Genomic DNA, 26,685 nt, shown 5'->3' with positions numbered 1-26,685 from the left:
GAATCTTCTTCAGAAAATTTCTCAAGAAAATTGAGAAGGTTTTCATAGTTCCTTAAGATCAGTTGCATACTGGAGGCTCTCAACGTCCACCGACGAGGGCAAAGTGGTCGCAGTCCAGTATGACCAGCCTTCTCATTCACATCAATAATAGCCTATTCCTAAATACGGAGTGTCCGAAAAGTCACGCAACCCGGTGTTTTCGACCGTATAACGGAATAGCGAAACGGAATGAGAAGAAACGCTTGCTGCCAAGAGAATGCCCTGTATATTGGGAAAACTTAGAGAGACAAACATATGTAAGAACATGCATGTTTTAATAACAAATAAGCAAAGTGTTGCCAAAGGCGGAAAAAAATATTTGCAAATCGTGTGTATTGATGCACAGAACCCATTGAGGTAAATTATTGCAACACACAGCGTGTCACCCTTTCAGGCGCCTCTTCCGATTTTCTTCCTGTCCTGTCTGGGGTACCACAAGGGAGCGTCTTGGGCCCTCTCTTGTTCATCCTATACATGGACGATCTCCCTCAAAGACTTTTCTCATTTCCTGTCAATTTACTCATGTTTGCTGACGACTGTAAACTTTTCAAAGAAATCTCAACCACGCAAGATGCTGTGATTCTCCAGAATGCTCTTTCCGAACTTGTCACATGGTGTAACCAGTGGAATCTACAACTTAACCCACAGAAATGTTCCTCCCTCACAGTCTCTTTAAAAAAGAAAAAAATACATTCTCATTATGTTCTTGAAAACAATTATATTACTACAGTTGCGGCCCAAAAAGATCTAGGTGTTATCATAGATGAAAAGCTGAACTTTAAGGAACACATCGCAGCTACAACTAAAAGTGCAATGCGCCTCTTAGGCCTCCTCTACAGATTCACTGAAATTGATACTCCAACTTCTCTTAGCCTGTTTTTCAAGTCATTCATTTCTCCGATTCTCGAATACTGTTCTCCAGTCTGGGCCATGGCTTCCAATACAAATCTTTCTAGCATGGATTCCGTCTTCAGCTTCTTTACCGCCATTGTTCGTCATAGAATTCCTTCTTTGCGGCATCTTCAGAAACCTGATATCCTGACTACTTTGAACATTCAGTTACTGCAGACCCGACGCGATATGGCCGATATGAATTTTTTCTATAAAATCATCAATGGGAAATTAAGATCTGAATCTCTTCTTACAGAATTCAACTTCAGAGTTCCCTCTCGATCGACCCGAAACACTGAATTGTTCCACACCTCCACAGCTAGGCTTTCTCTTATACAGCGCGCTCTATTCCACAGGCTGCCCCAGTTCTACAATAATTTACCCAAAAACATAGACATTTTTGCCCCTGAAAGCATTTTCCGATCTTCCCTAAAAATGAATATGTAAATCTTTGTTTGTTTCCTTGTTTATGCCTTATGTTTACATTTAACTTTTCTTGTTTTTACCTTAAACCATCTTGACTTGTTCTTGTTATTTGTTAGAGTTTTCAGTGTAAAATGGCCTTAAAAGTGCTGTATCTGAAACTTTGAATAAATAAATAAAATAAAAATTTCACAATACCAACGAACAATTTGGATGGCCATCTAATGAATTTGACAGAAAAAGAACTTTGACGAAGTTTCAAAAACATTGCAGACGGGAATAAATGGGCTGTTCCAAAAATCGATGTTTTCACAATATTACGCAGGACACTGGCAACACTGTTGGTGTCACGTGTCACCAACAGATGTGTTTCACCTCAGGCTATCACACTAAGGCACTTTTAACGACAAAGGAGAAAGTTGGTTATTCTCGAACATATGCAATAAATTACATACACCTTGCAACCCTGAAATGTGGGTATCCCTAAATGCATCTCTTACTCGAGAATATGAGGATGTTCGGATATATTCATCAACAATAAACACTCTTTCCTGTGTAGAATATGGCATTTTGAAAACACACACACGATGTCAGCATAAGTAGACACAATCTGGAATGCCGTTCGCGACAAACAGCAACCACTTAAGGCACAGAACACATAACAATTGATACATGTTCTTCTGTACCCACATTTCAGGGTTGCAAGGTGTATGTAATTTATTGCATATGTTCGAGAATAACCAACTTTCTCCTTTGTCGTTAAAAGTGCCTTAGTGTGATAGCCTGAGGTGAAACACATCTGTTGGTGACACGTGACACCAACAGTGTTGCCAGTGTCCTGCGTAATATTGTGAAAACATCGATTTTTGGAACAGCCCATTTATTCCCGTCTGCAATGTTTTTGAAACTTCGTCAAAGTTCTTTTTCTGTCAAATTCATTAGATGGCCATCCAAATTGTTCGTTGGTATTGTGAAATGTTGCGATAATTTACCTCAATGGGTTCTGTGCATCAATACACACGATTTGCAAATATTTTTTTCCGCCTTTGGCAACACTTTGCTTATTTGTTATTAAAACATGCATGTTCTTACATATGTTTGTCTCTCTAAATTTTCCCAATATACAGGGCATTCTCTTGGCAGAAAGCGTTTCTTCTCATTCCGTTTCGCTATTCCGTTATACGGTCGTAAACACCGGGTTGCGTGACTTTTCGGACACTGTATTTGCATTCTTTTAGTCTTTAACAAATCGTTGGCTAAATTCATAATGTCTCTGATTAATATATGTATAATAGTAAATAATAATTATATACTTAGTATATAGTAATAAGTGTTGTGTTTTGCTGTCTCCGGTCATAGCCCCCCCCCCAAAAGTTGATAGTTTAGCGGTCTCAGCCCCCCAAAGTTGATGGTCTAGAACAGGGGTTTCCAACTGGCGGCCCGCGATGTCTATTTTTGCGGCCCGCGAAGCCAGTTTGCAAAATACATTAATTTTATGTATTTTTATTAAAATACGTTCTATTTATGGATTTCCTTAAACAACTGGCGTTTCTAACAGATATCACAGGTCATCTGAACGAACTGAACTTGAAACTGCAGGGAAGAAACCAGCTGGTGTCAGATTTAATGGGAAATATAAATGGGTTTTGTAATAAACTGAAGATTTTCAATTTTACTTTGGAGAGGAATAACCTGGTCCATTTTCCAAGCTATCGGCGGCTAGCAGAAGATGAAGAAACACTGCACTTTTCTGAATTCAGTGCAAATATTAAAGAAATAATGGACGAGTTTGACTCCAGATTTAAAGATTTTGAAGAACTTAAAAGCAGCATCCAGATATTTAACAATCCTCTTGGCGTTAAAATCGAAGAACAAGAAGCTTCTCTCCAACTTGAATTGTGTGATTTGCAAGGCGATGTGTTCCTTCAAACCTTGGCAAGAAAAGGGGCCAGAGTTTTTCAAATACCTTCAAAGGGACGCTTTCCAAACCTACGTAGTTTTGGGCAAAGAATGACATCGATGTTCGGCAGCACATACACGTGTGAAAGGGTTTTTCCTTCAATGAACTTCATCAAGAACCGCTACAGAAGCCGACTGGCAGATTCTTCACTGCTTCACCTTCTGAGACTTTCAAATACAGAAATTCAATTGGACATTCCAACTTTAATAAAATAAGCAGATCGGCCTCAATTTTCACATTGAACACTTACTATGAAGGACTCTTATTTGTATGGTGTGTTTTTCATTTCTTCCAATTCATCCATAAGTATTGGGTTTTTTGTGAAATAAATTGTAATTATACAATTTTGATTTGTGATTCCATTGTTTTTATTGCCTCATTTTAGAAATGTAGGTCATGCGAAAGTACTACATTTTCAGTTCAGTACTTACAATTTTTGTAATTTTTAATCCCCGCCCCCCCCCCCCAAAAAAAATGCGGCCCGCCAATCAACTGCTGGATTTAATTTTGGCCCTCGGACCTTTTCAAGTTGGAAACCACTGGTCTAGAACATTTCAAATGTGTATTTAAAGTTAAGTTCATGTGGCACAATTCAGAGTAAACTTTACAAGAGAAGAAAAATAATACATTAGATCCTATTAAGCAAAATTATTTGGGGGGCTCTGCCCCACATCATTAACATTGGGGGGGAGGGCTCGAGCCCCCCTAAGCCCCATGGAGTCGCTCGCATTTCAGACAGAGGCAGGGAATCGGAAACCCATTCGCTTGTCACGCGGCGGAAACTATTGGGCTTCGCCGTGCTTGGCCTTGTTGAGGGAGCCACCTGCTTCGAAAATGACTCGAAACGAGAAATTTGGCAACGCAGAATATTACGAGAATTTCCCCTCACCACGGCAACTGGACAAAGCCGATTGGTTCAGCGGTTCACGTGACCCTCCCCTTTCTTTCGACAGAGAAGACAAGAATAGAATTTTCAAGTTTGTTCTTTCGCCGAAAAGGCTTTAGACCTACAGTTTAAAGTTGAATCCGAACCACTACATTTCCACCGGCTATCGAACTCTGAACCTCCTGATTACAAGGTGAATACGTTATCACTACGCCATGAGGGAGATTCACTCCCGTCGCACATAATTTTAGCATGCGTCTGTGATTTAGCGAATTTCTACCAGGCGGAAGTTGAGCGATTTTTTTGTGCCAAGGGTTGGCAACAGTGTGTAGCAAATTCTCTAGGGGAGTATTATAATCATGATGCTCGTGACAGGATACAACGTTTCCTCTTATCTGTCCGTGATGACGTAATACAAAAGCCTGTTCTCCAACATGTAGAATCACTTTTCGTTGGTTTCTTGACCACACTGCAGCCGTCCAAAATATACTCTGACCCAGAACACAGACCTTTTCTAAAGTTCTTGCAATGTGAGACGAGATGAACCAAGGAAGCGTCGAAGAATCGAGCTAAGAACGTCTTAACAACTGATTCAACCGTGCAATGTGAATCCACAAAGTTATTCAACCAGTGTAAACGGTGCTCTTTTCGGTCAAGTGCAAGTAAAGGTTGATCGGAAAGTAATGTGACTTGAGAATCCAGTTCGAATGTGGCAACACAACTCATCTTGTGCAACAACCAGGATGCATTAGGACATGAAATCGTGCTGGATTTACAGAAGGCATCTTGAGAGTCAAAACACTGGAACTGTTTTGGTTACAGGTAAGATTAAATCCATGTTTTTCTGAATGTTAGTGGCAATATAAGTTCTTAGCAGCATGCAATCTTAATTGGGTGCATTATAATTTCCCCTTTTTCATTGCGTATTGAACCGTGCGTTTCGATAGAGCAAATCTTGACCAGCTTAAGACAGGGTGCGAATCAACAGGAGAGGGATCCTTTCTCCCCCTCCAGTAGGCTAAAGCACTTACCCCCCACCCGTAAGAAAAGTCAAATTTGTTAACATATTTTCATTAGGCTTTAAAGCTTAAATTTCCTAAAGAAATGAGTAATGTTTCGTACTTTCAAACATCATCAGTGCAAAAGCTGAAAACACCTCTGATTGGTTGTTTTATTTTGCTTCGCTTCTCTGTCGCTTTTGGTTACTCGTAAAGATGAAGATGAACGGTAATTAGATGAAACTGATGAAAGGACTATCACAATTAGTGGCGGCGATTAGGGGGGCTTGAGGGCAGTTGCCCCCCCCCCATTTCGCCACTTTTGCCCCCGCACTATGCTAAACCTTATATAAAGAGGGAAATATACTGTCCTTGCCCCCCCCCCCCCCGTTTCGGAACCCAATCGCCGCCACTGCAAGAAATGAATGAATGATGGTACTAATAAAGATTTTTATTTAAATATTAGTTCAATTAAGGTAGAGTTCCCCGTACAGTAGCACCGTGCCATGAAGGCGCATTTAAGGGATATGGGGGTAGGGTCCCATGCATTCTCGATCTAGGCCATGTGATCAGCAACACGCTCCGGCCGCCTTTACCCCCTCCCCTCCCCCTCAGGGTTGCCTCTACATACCCATTGATTTGAGGCAGGGTGAGCCCCAGAGCCACTTTATACGGGGATAAAGTCGAAGTCAACTACCCCGGGAATCGAATCCTGATCTTCCGCGTGGCAGTCAGGCGCCCTACTGATTAAAACAGCTTATTTTTTCCACGAAAAACAATTAGTGAATGTTATTTTAAAAATCAAGATAGACCGTGAACTTACATGAGGAAATTAATAACATTTTTTTAATGTTTATAAGTTTCATGGTAAAATTAGGTAAAGATACCCCTTGCATATTGCAACTTGACGTGAACTGCCTTCACATCTGCACTGATATTGGTCGGTGGCGGATCATGGTAAAATTATTTAGTGGTTCTGCAAACAATTGAAGACTAAAATTGGTAAACGCTGTAAGTGCCACAATAATTCAAACACCGTTTTCCACGTTAAACTGTGAAATGTGCCATGCTTTATAATGTGGTAAACGTGAAATGTGGCTGGTAGCCCTCTAAGTAGTTCAAAGGGCGTGTAAAGAGGAGGTCACTAGTGTGCACGTTCATACGGGCTGATGTGCGGAACGATGCGATTTCCCAACACTTTCGCTTTTGGCACTTACAACGTTTACCACTTTTAGTCCTCAATTATAAAAATAAATATAAGCAAATGGTATTTGAGCTGGGATGAGAGGGGGTTCCCCCTCTGGATACTGCTTCCCCATCGCTAGTTCCACATTTTAGACTTGGGGGTAATGTATAATATCCCAATGCTTAAAGAAATTACTGAAATTTTCCCTTTCCCTGAAAAGTTTCTTAAAAACACTGATTTTTGTACTTGAAATGTAGGTTTTCCGATTTTGAATCCTGGCCTGGGCATGAGTGTTCCTTGTGAGTGTCTTTCATCAATTTCATCACTCATCCTCATCTTTGCGATTAGCCGAAAGTGGCAGAAAAGCGAAGTAAAATAAGCCAAACACATTTTCTGCAATTGTTACAGTCTTATATCAGTAGCTCCATCTTCACCACAGATGTAACAAAGTCAGATTTCTTACAGCATACTCATCGCACTAGTTGAACTATTATGACTCTCTCCCAGTGATGTGCCGTAGATTATAAGTTTACGTCTACATGCATTGTCCACACGTAATCTACGCGTAGATTACGTTGGGTTGTAGTTTACATAGACTACACAGACAATGTAAAGTGAATTAAAATTAATTTTCAAGGGTTTCATGAAAAGAAAGCGACATTTTCAACTATATTGCTTCCTAACGAACTGAAAAGAATCCTATTTACAACAAAATTTCTCTTCTCTTCTATTATCAACTATGGAAGAAGATAAATAGTATGCAAAAAACAACAACAGATGGCAGTCGTGAGGCAAGAGTGGTCTTTTTCCCATAAAACACTAGAATATATCCTGTATTAGGTTTCTTCCTAGGTGAGAAATTGTTCGAATTTGGAAGAAAGAGTATGAAAAGTTCTCCTCACACATCAGCAACTGATACGCAGTATAATTTTGTTTTACTTCCACGGCACCCTTTGCTAAGTTATCACCTTTCGCCATGTTGTTTACATAGATTACGTCATCTACGTGTATAAAATAGTCTACGTGTAGAATATAGACTATCGTTGTTTACGCGTAGACGCACAGAACTGCTCTCTCCTTGATTAGATTTGCCCGACATAGCCTATATTAACGTTGTCTATTTTTTAGTACACGTTCTCAGAACGTTTGATTTACAAGACTTGTTCATTTTCACCTTAGAACCAGATTTATCATATAAATGAATGCAAGGATAACGAATGCAACTTTATGTAAAATTCATGAGAGGTAATAATCAATATTGGCATTTCTCTGTGGTAAAATAAAGCAAATAAATGCACGTCAACGAAAGAGAAAAACAAAAATTCACTAATACAATATTCAAATCAAAGTATCAGATTTACTCTCTGACGGTAAATGTCTGTTATATCGGAGACACATTTCTTCATTTTTACAGAAGAAGCTACTTACGGAGATGAGTTTCTGTAGCATTTTGGAAGTTCGTGGAGGTATTTTCCCACCGTAGAATGCTCCACAACAAGAAATAAGCACTTTTGATATAATAAACTTGCATTTTGTGCAAAGCGACAACATTATGCCGTTGTTTCCATTATGTATCTACAGATGGCGCCAGCGTCGAAAGTCACGCGGTCTCGCCAGTGTTTCCAAACGTGCCTTTTTTTACGAGATTTTTTTTTTAACTATTCTTACCTAACGTAACCCAACCTAACCTAGCCTTGCCGGAAATGGTCCGTGGGGCTAACGTGAATGGTTGGGGCTATCGTGAATGATTTTTGGGGCTATCCGTCAATGGTTCGTGGGGCAATCGTGAATGGTTTTGGGGCTATCTTGAATGATTTTTGGGGCTATCCGTCAATGGTTCGTGGGGCAATCGTGAATGGTTTTTGGGGCTATCGTGAATGGTTTTTGGGGCTAACCGTCAACGGTTCGTGGGGCTATCGTGAATGGTTTTGGGGGCTATCCGTCAATGGTTCGTGGGGCAATCGTGAATGGTTTTTGGGGCTATCTTGAAAGATTTTTGGGGCTATCCGTCAATGGTTCGTGGGGCTATCGTGAATGGTTTTGGGGGCTATCCGTCAATGGTTTGTGGGGCTATCGTTAATGGTTTTTGGAGCTATCCGTCAATGGTTTGTATTGACATAATGAACACGAAAGTAGGTATTTTTCGGTTAAGAAGGTTGAAACACTGCATACCCACTCCAAATCGACAAAACACAAGCACGACGAGCGATGATCCACAGCTGTGCGCACCATATTGTATGTTCTGCAACGGATGAAAGGAACCAAAAGAATTACTCGTAATGTGAATAATCGATGTTATTTTCGTGTAAAAAGCATAATGGCACCTTCAACTATGTTCCGCAATACGCAATTGGTGAGTAAGAACCATCCGAAACACAAAATATCCGATTTTAATATGTCTCCGATATAACAGACATTTAGTATTAATTTATAATATTAGTGTCATCATTAGATATGAACTAATGCTAATTATGATCTTTAGTACTGAATGTAATATTTTTTTAAGTAATTATTTACGTAATTTGCAAAAGACGTCACTCGGTCAAATAACTTTCCTCGAAAACCGACTTCTCTTAAGAATAAATTGAATGACCTGTTCATGTTTTTTGTGTTCGTTTTATTTATAATCTTCAAATAACTGGACGTATAGCCCAACACAGATATTTCTGCCGTGCGATGCGCGACACAACTCAAGAAGCAGTGTTGCTAATGGAGCAGATAGAAAAATCGCTGGAGTGCTCCGATGCACAGCTGTTACGTACAACAAGAAAATTAGAGAATTTATGTCTATCTAACGTTGAGTTTTAAACGTCATGCATTAGCTATACCAGGACTAGGATTATTAATATGTACTGAAAAGTGGCTTTGTATGTAGCTACATACATATGGACTAAAAATTCGCAAAATATGGACTAACACGTACGTGAAATTACCAAAAATGCTGCAAAGAAGACTTCTTCATAATGATTCCTTATTTGAGTGATTTCAAACAAAATATACACTTTATTATTTTCCATTGCAATAATGCACTGGTGGCGTTCTAACTGTTCACTCCCAAAACCCGTCTACACTGGTACGGAACTGCAACGACAGATAATACACGACCGACACTACCACTACTTTGAGAACTAATCATAGGCGCCGAATCCATGGGACTTGTGGGGAGGGGGCTCGATTCCCCCACCCCCAATGTTAATGATGTGGGGCAGAGCCCCTCAAATAATTTTGCTTAAGAGGATCTAATGTATTATTTTGCTTCTCTTGTAAAGTTTACTCTGAATTGTGCCACATGAACTTAACTTTAAATACACATTTGAAATATTCTAGACCATCAAATTTGGGGGGCTGAGACCGCTAAACCATCAACTTTGGGGGGGGGGGGTATGACCGGAGACAGCAAAACACATGACTTATTACTAGGGACACACATTTATGGTAAATAAAAACTGAGGAGAGCGGTAAATAAAATGTTAGATCAGCGGTATATACCAGCGGTGAAAAAAAAATTGGCAAACACTTTTTCATTATGAGAGAAAACAACATACAAAAGAGCTATAAATTGATAAACTACTTCATTTTTATATACTGTACACATACACAAGTACTTAGCTGTCCAACCAAAAAGAAAACATCAACACAAAATCACTTCATTTCTAATTTGCATATCTCAAGTAATTTATTCATTGTATGTATTTAAAGGATATCCTTGCTGTCCAACAAATGAAATAATCACTACTGCACATACACAAACACACGTTGAAAATTACATGATGATAAACAAAATTCATTCATGACTGAACACAAATGACACCACTGTTTCCCTTGATGTGCGGGAACAGACTAATCTTATCGCTGCTACAGCTAGCAAGTCCAATGAAACTGGACGTTGAGTAGACATTCGGGGGAAGAAAGGAATGCAGCTTGACAGGGAGCGAAGTTTTCGAACTGAGATTGTGTGCATGGGAAATTACAATTTGCAGCGTTTTCCTGATGTGATCGAAGATAAAACGTTCTTCAGCTGCAAGTGGTAGGAAACTTTAAGCAAACGTTTCGTTACCAATCGACAGTTTGCGCGCACAACCTCGATTGCCGATTTTTGCGTGTTTTCTACTTAATTTAATGATATTTCACGATTATTTCGCGAAAAAGCGTTCATTTCGTGGAAAAGCACACATTTCGCATTACTTCGCGATTGAAACTCATGCATATTTCATCATTGGGATGTAGTTACGTGCAGAATGTTCAAAATTGCATCTTCTTTTCACATTTCGCGATTTCGCGCATCGCGATAATTCAATGTCCCTACTTATTACTATATAGCTATACTAAGTATATAATTATGAGTATTGTTAACATTTTTTACTAAAAAGAGTTTCAAAAGTCTGTATTGCGAAAGCGGGAACGGCTATGATCAAAGGCATTATTGCTAAACAACGGCGTGCTATGTGTTTATTTATTATTGCAAAATTAAATTTAAAAAGTAAAATATTGTAGCAAGCACAAAAAAGTAAATCTATTTGCCTGCGATTTGTGTTAGCATTTATGTAAATAATTAAATAAAACTGTTAAATATTGTAAATATTCGCTATTTTTATGGGTACGTCAACACTAAGGTTCTTTGCACCCGTCACATGTCCTTTCTTTACAAGTCTGTTGCGGACATTAAAACACACATGCCCTCGCCGGGACTCGAACCCGAGACCTCCAGACAGGGAGTCGTAACGTACCCAATTTGCGTTACACGGTACGTTCCATTTTGTAGGAGGAAGAGTATGGTTCAGCTGCTGGTACCCATGGAACGTAACGAAATGCAATATGTTACAGACTGACGTTACAGAGAACGTAACAAAATGTATTATGGTAGATATTAACGTTATAAAGGAACGGAACGAAATGAGCACATTGGAACATAACGTAATATGCAATATGGTATATACTACCGTTACAAGGATACAAGGAACGTAGTAACGAAATGCATTGTGGTATATACTAGCGTTACAAAAAAACGTAACGAAATGCAACATGGTAGTAAATAACGGTACATAGGAACGTAATGAATGCAATCCTCCGTAACGGAACGAAGTGAAAGGCAATATGGTTAATTAACGTTACATAGGAATGTAACAAAATGTAAACCACTGTAGCGGAACGGAACAAAATGCAGTTGGGTACATACCATCTGCATAAGGAACGTAAATAAATTCAGTATGGTAGATGTTAACGTTACAAGGAAAGAACAATTCACAAATGTTTGCTAGTAACGTTATAGGTGCGTGACAAATATAATCTATTAAACATCAAGGAAGAAAAAGGAATAGCCCAAATCTCTTGCCATTCATTGGAACATTGCGAAAAATAACTCAGTATATTGTGTGGGATTAATGTTTCGTTAAAAATATGGTTGTTTGTAAATTAATGAATTTCCACCAGGGTTGTTAAAGGATCAGGAATTTTAAATCAATTCAATTCAGGTTCAGCAGGGAATATTAGCAAGCATAAATGGATCTGGACCGTAAAGAGCCTTTTTATGTTTAAGGTATTTAAATAAGTTCCAGGAACCTTTTTTCTGGATCAATTGAAATACGGCACAGGGTCCTTCGTTCCGGATCAATTTAAAGACGGTCTAAGTTCCATATTTGAAATGAAACAATACGCAACTTGGACCGAATTTACACTGTGATAGAACAGGTTCCGGTATTGTTGCGGAACCCAATAGAACCCATTAGCTGATGGGTTCGTGGACGTTTAAAAACCCTGATTTGAAAATTACATTTTTGGCTCGAAATTGAATAAACCTTCCATGTAGTGTAGAAATGAGTAGCCATAGGCGTGCGCACGAAGTCCAAAGGGGGGGTTAATGCCCCGCCCTAATCATGGACGTCTGCAGATATTTTCGACGGAGGGAGAAGCGAGGTATTTTTCCATGGGGCATATTACCCCGATAATAGTGTTGCCCCCTCAAGAAACACCACTTGAATTCGAAATTATCGCATTCCTGCATACCCATTATAATAATTAATGTAAATTACTATGACTGGAATCAAATTATACGTGTGAAATATATACTTTTAGCTGACATTCGTTTTCTAAAGGAGAGAGGTGGCCATCCGCACCCCCCTTTCAGATTTCCATGCCCCTATATTATTATACTTTAATCCAGAAATTTAGGGGAGAGGAATTTTATCGCCGGTTATTAAACTATATTATGCTCTTGAAGAAAATGAAGTATTTTTAAGCCAATGAAAGTTCACAAAACAACTACGGCTAAAGAAGGTGCAGTGGCGCAACCACAGGGGGGGGGGGGGAGATTGGGCCTCAACCTTGGACGGAAATCAATTCTAAGGGGTAAGGTTGCAAACATTGAACTATGGAAAGAAAGGTTGCAGAATCTAAGAGTTGCAGGACAAAACGATACTAAAGACGGATTTAGTTTTCACGTCTTTCGTGCATTATTTCTTCCAGACGGTCAAGAGCATCTGCAAGGAGGCACAGAAGGGCAATTGCCCCCTTTCGATTTATATCTTTATACAAATGTAAATAAAGTTATATAAAATTGTCTAGCTCGTTTCGCTCGCAATATCTGCTTTTCTTACAGTCTTGTCAATTTCAAACCCTTAGCTATAGTGGAACCATGAGCAAAACAACCTGCGCAGACCCACGACTCCTGTACACCATACTCCCGCTTGTAGGGGAGGGGGAGAGTGGACCATGCTTCCTTATGGCCCGAGGTGGAGGGAAGAAGGGAAAGCTGCGCGGGGACTTTTCGTCCCAAGGTTTTTTTCCTTGTGGTCGATGTATAGGGGACGGCGGCAGTCAGCCCTGGACGCCGAACGATGTAAATAGAAAAAAAAATGTAAAAGAGAATGTCATGGGCCTCCATGATTTTTTTGCGCCATATTAAATCAATATTGTTTTCAGTTTGCAAAAATTTGGATCTAAAAGTTTTCTTGATCGCTTCGCTAGCAATTTATTTTCTGTAATGCATTGTAAATTACCAGAGGGAGAAGTAACAAGAAGTAAGTACGTCAGACTATTACAAACAGTTGAGTCTTAAATGTATGAACAATTGTTTGGGGGAGAAGAAGCGCACACATTTCAGAGGCATATTTTTTGTTGTTTGTTGTGGGGGCGAATGAATTCATTATGTAATGTATTAATATAGGCTATATAAATTGTGTACGTATAATAATAGTGCCATTATTACTACTATTATTAATAGTTTATCCAAGTACTCCCCCCGCAGACAAGAATTTGTGGTTACTCCTCTGAGGGGGTGCATCATTTTCTATGTAATTGAAAACTATCGCGCTTCGTTCTCTGGCAAATTTCTTAAAAATAAAAGTAAGGACATTTTGAACAGGACACTTAATAACATAATGGCGATGTCTTCCATTCCTAACTCCCAGGTGTGGGCAGACGTTGTAACATGCACTTTTAGTGACCATTGATTTCTACCATAAATTGCTACTACTAGATAGTGAACATAGAAGTGCATGTTTGGACACACGCCAGAGATTGTGCTTATGGCAATGGTCATCGTTAGTGCTCGAAAGTTGATGTGTGTGTGTGTTCAGTAGACTTTCAGCTATGCAATTGCGGGCGCGCACTTATGTGTGTGTAACAAATTTACTTTGTTTTTATATAGTCTTGTGCAACGTACGCATACTGTACTTTAGCGAGGACAAGAATTTACATGACCCCAACTCAGCCATGCAAAAATTAAACTTTGATAGTTATTGGAGCCCATTTTAATATTACAATTGTGGGTTCAGTATTTTTGAGGTATCGATAAGACATGTGGAACGACTGATTCTAACAAAATGAGTCAAGTTCAAAAGATATGTGGATGCTATTTGTCATCTCCATTTACATTCCATGCTGTTACACGGGATGATTTGGTAGTAGAGTGATTGACTATTCGGTTTCCATTCTTCAAAAACTCATTGTCCAGAACATTAGAAAGTAACATGCTGATTTGGATACACACACAGGCAGACACGTGCGTCCATCAAGGTAATTAATGTACATTAATTTGCATTTGCGTGCGTCTTTTGATAATTTATCAGATGCCATGCAATAATTACTTAGACAAGATAATGACAATGATGTTGCCATTTTTTGATATTTTATTAAGAGAATTTTATAACAAGAGAACTAAACTTAACCTTAGGAAGTAGCGTGTTTGAAAAACAAGAATTGATTTTAGGTTACATATTAGGAGGCTAACAGTAACGTCTGTTATTGAGTGGTGTTCCTGAGTAATTTGCTCTAAATGTTACATTTTGAGGTACATTCTAAAATGGCTGTCAAATTTATCATAAAAAATCTAAAAATTTACACTAATCTCTCACAAAGAAATAGATATCATGGGAATTAATACAATAAAAGAAAATTAGGATTTGTTCACCAACCAAGGAATAACAATATTTGCCATATATTCAACTCCCTACAACATCGAAGCTCAATTTTTTTTAAAAAAATGTAAATATACATATATTTAAAGTATGCATTCGTACTGTATAAGCATAAGAATAGAACGGAGGTTCTGAAAAGTATATATTGAAACAGTTTTTAAAATTTTGTTGAATATCTTTATTATTCTCTTAATCATTCCAAGGTAAATTCTAAAACAAGGAGAAAAAAGACCTTATTACTTAAAAAACTAGAGAAATTTTGTATCTTTCAAAACAAAGCAAATACACTGTCATTTCCTTCAGGTGTCAATTTAAAACTAAACAGAATTCCACAAATTTGACATGAATAAAAATATATTTCATACTCTTGTATAACATCAGTATATCTGTGCAATTTTGTGAACAGGTAAGACAGCTACTCAAAACTAAATGTATTAATTACTAGGAAACATTAAACAAGTACGAGCAAAATTGTTCTTTTAATTAAATTACTTCTTATGGAACCTCTGAAAAGATTTTCTTTGGTTACAGCTACTTATGTATAATGAACTATAAGATCACAAAAAAAATCAAGTAATTATATACATTATTAATCTAGACAGTAATATTCCCCACATTTTCAACATGTTGTACAAGATCTTTCTGTGGTGTATCATTGGATTCCACAAAGTTTGCTACAATGTTTGTAGTCAATTCTGTGCTGCTATTTCTGAGATTGCTTTTTAATGAAGATTTAGTTAGATTTTTTTTCATGAAAATATAATTATTTCTAATAACAAGTATGTCATCAATAATTTCGGTTGCCATATTACACCTGAGTGGGTTTAGTATGAATTTCAGAGATGAAAAGAGTCTCTCGACACTAACTTGTGTTGCAGGAGTAGAGAGAACAATACAAGCCAAAATGTACAATTCGGGACAACTTGATTTTCTAATTTCCCAGAAATTTAGAACATTTTCAGTCCTTTTCAGTCTTCGAGTTGAAACAAAGTAAGTGTCCAATAATGACGCAATATTAAACTTTGGTGCAGATATGGTATTCCGCCGCAATAAATCTTGTTTCTTTAAGTAGTTTGTGACATGGTCACTGTCATCATCTTCAGTGCTGGAATCTTCTTGTTTCTTTACCTCTCCACACACTGATAAGGATTTCATGTGTTCAAGTCTTAACCACAACTTCTGGAGATACACCTTCGCCACATGGATGTTTTCTTCACTTAAAACAGAAAAGTACCTGGGATCCATGTAAATAGAAGCAAGAAATCCTGGATACTCAAATAATGATGGAAGTCTCTCTTCGTTATTGACATATAATGCTTGTTTTTCTCGTTTGTCCATGCCCTCTACTATGTGGCGTGCAAGGTCTGTGTTGATTGTTGATGTTTTAAGGCGACACTCCAGCCATATCCCGTAGAAGTCGCCAAGTAGAAGCTGTTCTTCTTGCAGCCTCTTTGTGGCTACTTTGGCTGGTTCCAGTGACGTCAAAATAGCCTCAATGTATATCCAGTCTTCTTGCTTTATTTTAACTTGCTCTTGATAGTAATCCCCTATGAACTTTTTAAGTGTAAAAAGTGACTGGAGCATATCATTTGTGCTGTTCCATCTTGTCGGGACATCAAGGGATGGTACCGGCAGTGATTCTGCATTCAATTGACGCCGTGCTGTAGGCGATCGTAAGACACGGCATGCTGCTTGACATGTCACAATAATATCCTTAACTTCAGGAATGGAATTGAGAGCATCATTCACGACTAAATGAAGAGTATGCGACGCGCAACGAACGGATTGGAGACGATAATCTTTACTCGTCAATTCCATTTCAATATCTTCATCTTCGTAAGTGTCTTGAGAAATATTAGACATCTTTGTTTCTTGATCTTCCCCAATAAGTTTCCCGGCTTTAATCATGTTTGCTCCAGTGTCTGTAGTTAAACTATATATATTCTCCACGGGCACATTATACTTATCCAGAATGTTCAACAATTCGTAACGCAAATTGCTACCTGTTTGAGACACAAATAACTCTTGAACTGACAAAGTACGCAATTGGAGAGCCCCATTTACAACAAACTGGACGTTGACACCAAAGAATGATCGTCCATTTTTCGAAGTAGAATCAACTTTTAGATGTATCAATTTTCCCTCCATTTCGCCGCGTATTGTTTCTCTGATCTGCTGGGCCTGACTGAATAGCATGTTCCGTACACCTTCCTTGTTCACGATAAACCTGCAGAGAATAAAATTTGCTTTAATCCTTAATTGATAAGTTGTTTCTTGATTTTTGAAATTTTCAAGACATTTGTTTCAAACCCAAAATAGAATTAAAATTCTTAAAAATATTTTTCAAATAGTATGAATTAATTATATTATCAAGCTTTCATCAACTAGGCAAATGCTACAAATATGAGAAAGCAGAACACTTTTTTGGTGAAAGTGAAAAAGATTGTTATTTAAAACCATAATAGGTTAACCTCTATCAGTGTGTCTAGAAACTAACGCAGCTTGCATGCAATAAACAGTGTTATTTGATGCAATCAACGCTCTTTAGTAAAGTTTGAACTAATGAGGAAGTTATAACACCACCCTCCCTGGTCACAGCACTGGGCTTTGGCAATAGGTCTTTTTGCTTCATTCAGATATACCTAAGGCTGTGAAAAGGATATATGTGACACCGATATTTTTTTTATTTTCTAAAATATATTAACAATAGTATATAGGGGATATCTAAATAAGTTGTACTGCATGCTCAGTTCCATCCAGCACTGGAAAGCTACAGAATGTTAGCATAACCTGTCTCTAGGCATATGGAGTACAGTGAGTTTGTTTTGTCTCTGCGCAGAGTTAGCACGTGATATGGGACAGATGCCGGCATTTTCGTCCCGTAACGTCTAGCATGCAGACAATTATACAGTATTTATATTACATATTCCGACCTAACCTGTGTTATAAGAGTTTAAAACGAACGCACTGTATATGTAACAACTTTGTAAAATTGAGGAAAATTTGACATAATATTTGAAAACTTTATATTAATTAGTTTTGTTTGAGTGTACAAAAGTGTGTTAAATATCATTTGATGAAAAAATGTGTCTCATACATATCAGTCTTCAGAAAATTACTTTTCCAGACAGTTATACTTAGTTTACTTATTCAAAGAGTAACTGTTGCAGTTGAAATTACTCATGATTATGTCAGTGAGTAACTAGTTTTACAGTTATTTGAAAAACTAACTTAACGTAATTGCATTCCTTCTAAACATTGTAAGGATATACAGAACTCTCTACCTTCATTACATGAGGCTGGATCAATAAAATCAATGTATTTGAAGTAACCTGAAATGAATTTCTAAGGAATTCTAACTAAAGAAGGTAGCTGTAACCGTAGCAGAGTTTCATTTTTGCAATAGATGTAACTTTATGACGTTACTTTTACTATTCTTTAAGACAAATTTTTAACTTTAAAATTTGTAGCGTTGGGGGAAAAAGTTAAATTTGGCAACACTGTTTCAACTATGGGCTCCCGCGTAGCCAAATTATTAGTGATTTAACATTTGGCGCTAGCGGTCCAGGGTTAAATTCCTGGTGGGAGCCCTCCAAAATTTCAGTCCTGCCCAGCTACGCGAGGACAGTAGTTGAGCTAGTTAAGGAGTGGGTTCTGTCTTGAAAGCCAGAAATAGCTGCGATGGACTATGCGCGGACCAAGCGTCATCCTTTGAAAAATCAGCTTAGAGTTGTTGGCATTTGAATAATTAGTCTTGTTTGTATACGTCAAATTGATTTAAGGGCCTTTCTCTTAGAGGGGTAGTTTAGCTTCCAACTATTTCTTTTCTGGACGCTTTTGTTTCCTTTTTTTTTTTTTCGGAATCTCCTACTAAGGCAAGAAAGCTGGGCTTCGTTCCATTTTGAATTTAGGACATCCACGCTTTGTTGCAATTCGTCATTTCTAGTTGCTCATTAAAACTTCAGTGTTTGGTTTAATCTTGATTGTTGTCATAATATTACAATGCGATGACATACCACAGACATAAAATCCAAAATAAAATTTCTTAAATATTTATTTTCTTGTAATTAATGATCATTGGGTGTGTTCAATTTTTCGCAATAAAATATCCAACAGAAAGTAACTGCAAAAGTAAGTTATTCTTTAAATTGAGTAGCTGCACCGAACCTACTTTTTGAACCAAGCAACTGACTCGAGTAACTTTCCGAACACTGATTAAGACTGTCCGTTACTAACAATGAAAATAATTTCATTCGTATACAATGTGAACATACTAAGGAATACATGTAAAGGACAATCTGACGACATTGATGAAAATACGCACCTGTCAGAAGCTGGCATCGCTTCCAAAAGAGGATTCACTATATCTTGAAATGCTTGGTCATTCATCAGTGAAAAAGGACGTCCGTGCTCCGAGATGAGTCGGATGCAAGACTGCCTGAGGATGTCTGCGGTCATCTTTACATTTAGGAGAATATTGGCTTTCGGATTACTAGAGATAGCATTTCTCATTTTCTTCTTCTGCAGAAATGACAGCTTATCTTGATGCCTCCGCTTGATATGTTTCTCTAGGTTACCACTATGATCTCCCTATAAAGAAAATAGTTTTATTCATACTGAAAGAATTAATATCAAAGTAAAATCTATGTGCGAGTTTGTGTATTCGTACAATATACCCATATACGTAAATATATGGAGACCACTAACTGTCATTATATAACAATATGCTTAATGTATGGAGATTAGTCACAAATTGGAATCCCAGCACTTTTTACGCCTGATTAAAATACTATAGAATACCCTACACATAGTGGACCTTCCCCAATATAAAATACGTCGAAATTCTTGAACATGGGGAAAGCTAGACTACAATGCGTGTGGAGAATTTACAGGACAACGAGCTGGAGGCAACTATAGAGGGGGGCGTGGTGATAAGTGACAGAACAAGACTAATTTGCGGTACAAGCTCGCCTAACTTCTAGATAAACTCTACAGGTTATAGGGAGAAAGTTGTGCTTATGGATTTTGAGATTTTGGGAAAAATTGAAAGTCAATGATTGGGATATGCATTTGAGTTGATTTAGTATATTTTACTTCGCTTTTCTGCCAATTTTGTCTAATTGCGAAGTTGGGGATGAGTGATATGATGAATGGGCACACTTTTGCTCTTTTTACTATAATAATAGAACAAGTAATTTGATTTTGAATTTTAAAAAAAGGATGCAAAGATTGCTCCAATGCAAGAACAATGTGCGTAAAAACTTTGTTCAGTAAAGCCAATTTGTTCAGGCAAATTTGCTCTGAATTTTTAATGCTTAAGTAATGATAAGTAACTTTTGTCAATTCTAGGTAATTTTGAACATTTATAGTAGTTTTCTGAAGATTTTTTGTAGAGTTTGACATTTTATTAATTGAATATCTTTTACCCTTATTTTTCAAATTTTGTCATGTGATAATGTCCTCTTGCTGACTGAAGTAAACCTAGGACACACTGCTTTCAGTATCTTTCAGTTCTTTCAATGAGAGTATAGAGGAGCTTTTCCATGCTGATTTCGATGCATAAGTATTAATTACTAAGCAAATTATCCACCATCGCGTTTGTTCTGTTTTACCCAATGAGAGTTGCGAATTTGAACAAAGCGCCAGACAAGCAACTGAATCTCTACACAAGCATTTATTTCTCAAACACACGCACGATGCAAGAAAAAAAATTAACAAAAGTAATCTTTGTCAATTTCCCACACGATACTTGTGTATCGTACTGTACACGTCTTTACTAGCAGACAATCATTTTTATTTTAGAATCTCCGTCAAGTGTTTATTGATCATATTACTTCAGCTTTATTCTGAAAAGCCATTGCAACTTTTGTCTTCTGTAACAATACAACATAAAATTATTTTTTAAAAAAAATGATTTTAAATCTCACGTATTTGCCAATTCTGCATTAATCTCACTGCTGCTAACAGTGTGTATTACTCCATTTTCCGAACAAGTTGTAGTAAATTTAAACATTTTACACTTATCCATTAAATTTATCAAAAATTAACTCATCAACTGTTAAGGAATTAATAACAAATGATATATTTTTAAAATTTTATTTTTAGGTCATTAATTGCTTCGCCCTGTTATAAACGCTATTTCCTTGATATTAACCAATTACTGCAATTCAATCCTGGACATATTGGACACCCATTCAGAGGTGTGTGTTTTATAAACTACAACCCACGGAAATCTTTCCTGAACCTGATATTTTGTCTTTCCAGTAAAGTCACAATTTGATCTGAAATATTTTCATACGTTCAGTTTTGGCCCGCAACGCCATCAATAAAGCATTTGGTTTCTGACGAAATATAATGTATGTACCAAACGTAAAATTTAACTTACCACTCCATCAAATTGATCAATTTAGTCCAATTTTGCATATACGAATTAAAATAATAAATTTTACTAAACAATTCAAGTGATGGAATAAAGGTCCTACTTGGAATGTTAGAATGTAACCATCCTCCGCAATTTTATATGGATATACTAGCTAATGGATAGTAGGAATTTCCCACGATTGCTCTCTCCACGAAAACAGTCCAGTCAAAGTCTGAGCTTCCCCTTGTCTCCTCCACACCCCTGGTCCTACAGGGTTGCCACACATCTTAGCTGCTCAGTCGACACTTCGCGCGTTGTACAGTGGGATCCATGAGTATTACCGTGCAAATTGTCCATCACCATGTTAGTGCATTTTATTTGACCCAATAAGAGCTTCAAGAATTAAAAGAAAACTCAAAACAAGCTGTTGACAACTTCTGCACCAGTATACATAAAAATCCATCGCTTAAAACACATAGGATGTACGAGAAAAATAACGAAAATAGTCGGACAATTTGCCGAGCAATATTAGTGCATCGCACTGTACGTATGCGGTTGATTTCGTCAGCTGAAATTGTTGCTTATTGGTAGAAGAGGCATATATTTTTGGTAAATAATACAAAATTTCGGTACAATTTTCGGGTTCAAATGCGCTAAATAAAATAAAAATTCGTTGTTATAGCGGTGAAAAATCTGATCAAAAGTGGTGTATAAAATGACAAATTGAATATAATCCTAAATTTGATTAAAAAACTGCGCTTATTACACAAAATAAGTATATCCCTTATAGTACATTCGTAGCATATCAGTTCTGTTGGAACGCTACGCATTTATGTAGTTACGAGAGTATTAAGTCTATTCTGTATAAAGGGGTCAATTTATGCTTCTCAAATATTTACAGCAGAATTAATCATTTCTCCGTGAATTACCTAACTCAGGATATTTCAAACTTCAGAAAGTATCGCATCGGTAAATAAACTAATTTTGTGTTTAGGAGTATTTCTTATTTTGCAGATCATTTCGTTACGAAACAGGGTAGGAAAATGCACCTCACCTTTCAGAAACATGAAAAATTAACATTACAGCATGTCATTTCACATTTCGTGTTTTCGTCAAAAACGAAATATGGATGTGTCTACTTACTGGCAAGACTAGGTGAGCGGCGTGACCTTGACTGAACTCTTTTCGTGACTTTAGATTTATAAATTAGCAGTTTGCACCTTTTCATTAAGTAGCCTCCTTCCTTTTTTGTCTTATTTCTACAGAGACTAGTTGAATATCTAGTAAAATGACGCGCTGTATTACAATTACTAATAGTATTACAAATTGTACACAAACATCAAAGAATGAAATACATTAGACACGAGTTTTCTGAAAATTTCTTCTTTTTCAAACTTTATACAGACGAAAATCGTGAATGGTAGTGAGCTCGCCCTGTTGAATAGGATGGGATTTCTGAGTGGAATGTTCAATGCAGCATATTGATCAAGATACAACAACTGAATTACGGCGAAGTAGGTTAGAAACCCTGCGTGCTCAAGAGCAGCTTCGATAAGGCACCTGAATTGTCTAGAGCTGAACAAGGAAATGGGCGATCTTTATTTCCCAAGGCCATTCCGCAAAACTAATGCCACAAGAAGTTTCCTGTGTGGATTTGTGAGCATGAAATTGTAGGTTGATGATAGTACTACAAGACGTCAAGTGGATTTTTTCCGTTTCGTTATTTTATATCGCTTTGCTACCTATAGAGTTTGAATAACTAATTAATCATTTGATGAGCAGACAAACACAAAGTAGCCGATCCCGTGGCAAATTAATTAGCGTAATACAATGCGAAGTCTAAAGTCTGATTAGAACCTGGACTAGAAGATATTGTCTTTATACCACTTCCATCATCTATCGCATCCTTTATCATCGCGATTAACAGTGGTAGACGCGAAATAAAAATAGAACCTTTGCAAGGACGTCCGAAAGAGGGGCAAGGGGTGGACGACCCCCCTGGAAAATGAAAGTCAACCAAAAATTATATATATATCACACATATAATGTCATTTCAGCTACAATAATATATGTTAATTATTGCATGAACATAACTTCAAATTAAAGTAATGTTTTTTTTTAAAAGACAACACTTATGGTGTAGGATATGCACCTTGTTTCCCCCCCTGGAAAAAACTACCTTGCTTGCCCTTCCCTGAAAAAAAATGCGGGCGTCCATGAACCATTGGTATCTACTTCGGAGTATAAAGCGTTGTTTCTTCAATGTATAGCGCGGAAGTAGACCGCAACAGCCTCTTATTTGACAGGAAATAGCAACACGAGAATAGGGATTCCTCGTATTTTAGATTTTCTCAAACTAATTTCAAGTATGTGGTGGAAATTCCTTCTATATAGTATGCAAATCGAGGTTTGCAGTTTGAATGGGCGTATTCCTTTTCTCGGTTTTTCCTGGAGACGATATTTTCAATTACTTTGAAGCATTTTGTACCATTTTTTATTTTTATAAGCAATTTCATTAATTATACATATGATAGAATGATCTAAACATGAAACTCATTGTCTCTTCCAATGATTAACAGTTTTCCTTGCCTTTCATTACGCTAGGCCTCTCAGTCGCTATCTTTGTTGTGAACCTAGATTAAGTGTGGGGCTTATCCTCTATGCTTTCATCATACAGCATGGCTGTGGGCTACATGCTTGACATCTTAACACAACTCCTTTCAAATATTTCTCGGGAAACGTATTTCACCTATCGTCCTACGGGAATCAGACGAACGTAACTACAAAAATGCGGTTTTCAGTTTTGTTAAAAAAAAAATCCTCTGAAGGGTATTTGAAGTAAATCGACATTTTTCCACTTCTAATTCTTATCTGTAAGACTGAGTCACGTTTAAGAGTCAGACTTTATGCACAGTAAGGCTAATCGGAACTGAACCTACAGTTTATAAAATTGGATCCGAACCACTGTGTGCCTCCACCGGGTATCGAACCCGGGACCCCTGGAATACAAGGCGACGACGCTACCACTGCGACATCGGGGAAGCCGACCTTCACTTCAAGTATCGCTATCACTTTTTAGTAGTCAAGGAGTATTGCATTCATTTCAATTTGGAGTAAGAGTTCAGCATTCACGTAAATCAGCAAACTTTGAGTTTTAGATACCATGTTCAATAACAACTTATATCGTCACGGCCAACAAAATAATGGCCATGAAAAAATTAGTATCAAGACACCATACTAAAATTGCTGCTTGAAGAACACCGTAAAGACTAAAGTCGTTGCCTGCTCCGTGACTGATCAGCTAAGCTGCTATTTGAAACCCTGGCTAAGGTATGGACGTACCATTGAGTTTGTCCCAATATCTATTCAACCTCAACATAGTAAATAACTGAAGAGGTAGGAAAGCTACGTAAAATTGCCGAAATAGGAAATAAAATACTCCTCTACCCCCCACACATGCATATGCAGCCGAGTTTTGAAATGCCGAAGCAACTATTGCCCACGGTCAGACTATATCAGTTGCTTTCAAACGTTAACATGATGAAATGAACGTTTCTATATGCACCTCCATGCAAATAATTTCATAGAATCCCAAATAAAGTTAAATTAATTAATGTATTGAAACTAGGCATTTGAATTTTCCCAAGGCAAACCTGCAGACATGAAAAGATCTGCCCATAGTCTTCAAGCACCTTTAAATACGCTGGCTCATAGCAGAATGTGATGTGTGAGCAAGAGTGCACTCGTGCACAATCCTACGTGTAATTTACAAACGTTAATTATTTTCCATTTCCTTTCGCCTGCATCCTAACATTTTTTTAATCCACGACAATCAGAGCAAAAAGTTTAGTTAGTTTTTTATGATAAGATTGAATTCCTGCAGAAATGAACAGAAACTACTGTGGGACCACAAGGATATAAACCTGAGCAGACTCGCGGCTCGCGTGCACCGTACTCTCGCGTGGAGGAGAGGGGCACAGTAAAGCATGCTTTCTTATGGCCAGAGCTGAATGGAAGAAGGAAAATCTGTGCGTACACTTTTCGGCGTTTTTTTTCCCCTTGTGGTCGCTCTATACGACGTATAACCCCATTGCACTCTAAACTAAGGCTCTCCGACATTTAGACGAGCTGTTTTCAGTTTCCTTTTTCGAGACCACGTTCTCTACGTTGACCCTCACTGGCAGAACAATTGAGAGGAAGAATGTAACTTATAAGATAGAAAACACTTATGATGTTTAAATAGTAATAACACGATCAAGGTGGCTTCGGTCTAGGACGGCTATGAGATTCGACAAGTTAAGATAAGTCCCATCCTGAAATCCTAAATAACGGAATTTACGGCGAGAACTGAAACATTTCAACCTGCCCGAAGATTGCACTTACCGCAACTTTCTTTCCGCAGCCCGGAATAAGACAGTGAGATTCTCGTCGTATGTCATCAAAGGAGAAAAACATGCGAACGGGATTTTTTCTCTTTCTTCCCTTGGATAGCGAAGAACCTTCTCCTTCCATTGTAACCAATCGTAAAAGACCGAGATTCCCATTCACGCTAGTTTTAAGGATCCCAATTTCTTCATCTACCTCCGCTGTAAAATGTAGTTCTAACCTCCTACCCCTCCCTTAAATCGAACACTGCGAATCTGATTGGCTCCATGTAGAAGCAGCTTGTGGCGTATTTGTACACTGCTGAAAAATGCAGAAGCAGAAATAGTTATTTCCGTGGGTTAAAGCAAGATATATATATATATATATATATATATATATCTTGCTTTAGTATATATATATACTAAAATGACAAAAAGGTAAGTAAAATAACCTAATTCAATTAATCATATACATATACACACCTGAACGATTATCGCCTGCACCATATTACTGAACAAATCCAAAATAAAACTTTATAATCACTCATTCCACTAAATGCCCTTGAGAACTGGAGATAGGTTGTCGTCGTCTTCTTTGTTTGGCACACACCGCCTATTAGCGATTTCTTGCCAGAGGTCCTATTTGGTAGTATTACACTTCTCTTAAGAAAAACACTTGAGGTGTTTTATCAAACTTTCTAGGGTGCACGCAGTGATTCTAATCCATTTCACCAAAAATATACTTTTGTCCCTATGGATTCATGTCTCACCATATGTACGCTTAGATTTATTTATTGATTTATTTATTTCAGATGTTACCCCTAATGAAGTTAAGGAGTTTTCATTTAATGCCCTTGCATTTTCTTTCTTGTGTCCCTCTGCTTTGATACCGAAATGCTCTTTTGTTGTAAAACACACCTACAAATACTTAAAAAAATAATAATTCTAAAACGTATTAGCTAAAAAATACATTTTTCTTGGACTTCTTTATTAGGCACAAATGTGTACACTAAATACATATTCAACAAATACAAAGTGAGATCACTTACCTTTAAGAAGCCGGGTTCGCATCCAGGATAAAACGTTCAATAAATGTTAGTATTAATATCTCCATTTCCTCTCTTCTTTTTCACTTAGAATTCCATCAAATAAACAGGCGTAAT

The 26,685-nt window shown here is 37.5% G+C and overlaps 2 protein-coding genes across 2 annotated transcripts in view; one reads left to right on the top strand and one right to left on the bottom strand.

Moving 5' to 3' along the window:
- Window positions 1-4,627: 4,627 nt before the first annotated feature.
- LOC146003537 (pyrokinin-1 receptor-like) overlaps window positions 4,628-26,685 on the top strand; it is a 42,067-nt gene continuing 20,009 nt past the window's right edge. Inside the window, exon 1 of the mRNA XM_083141831.1 lies at window positions 4,628-5,021. The gene's annotated coding sequence lies outside the window, so the exon portion shown is untranslated. The remainder of the gene's footprint in view (window positions 5,022-26,685) is intronic.
- LOC146003360 (uncharacterized) lies at window positions 6,118-19,255 on the bottom strand. The gene is made up of 3 exons (XM_083141640.1): window positions 19,122-19,255; window positions 15,886-17,024; window positions 6,118-6,173 (listed from the first exon to the last, which is right to left on the bottom strand). The coding sequence occupies exons 1-3, from the start codon at window positions 19,253-19,255 to the stop codon at window positions 6,118-6,120; spliced, it is 1,329 nt and encodes a 442-aa protein (XP_082997766.1).

The sequence above is a fragment of the Lepisma saccharinum genome, chromosome 20 (genome assembly GCF_977018435.1).
Source record: "Lepisma saccharinum chromosome 20, izLepSacc3.1, whole genome shotgun sequence".
Classification (NCBI taxonomy): domain Eukaryota; kingdom Metazoa; phylum Arthropoda; class Insecta; order Zygentoma; family Lepismatidae; genus Lepisma; species Lepisma saccharinum.
Note: the sequence above shows the minus strand (reverse complement) of the source record. Positions and strands in the feature narration are given on the sequence as shown.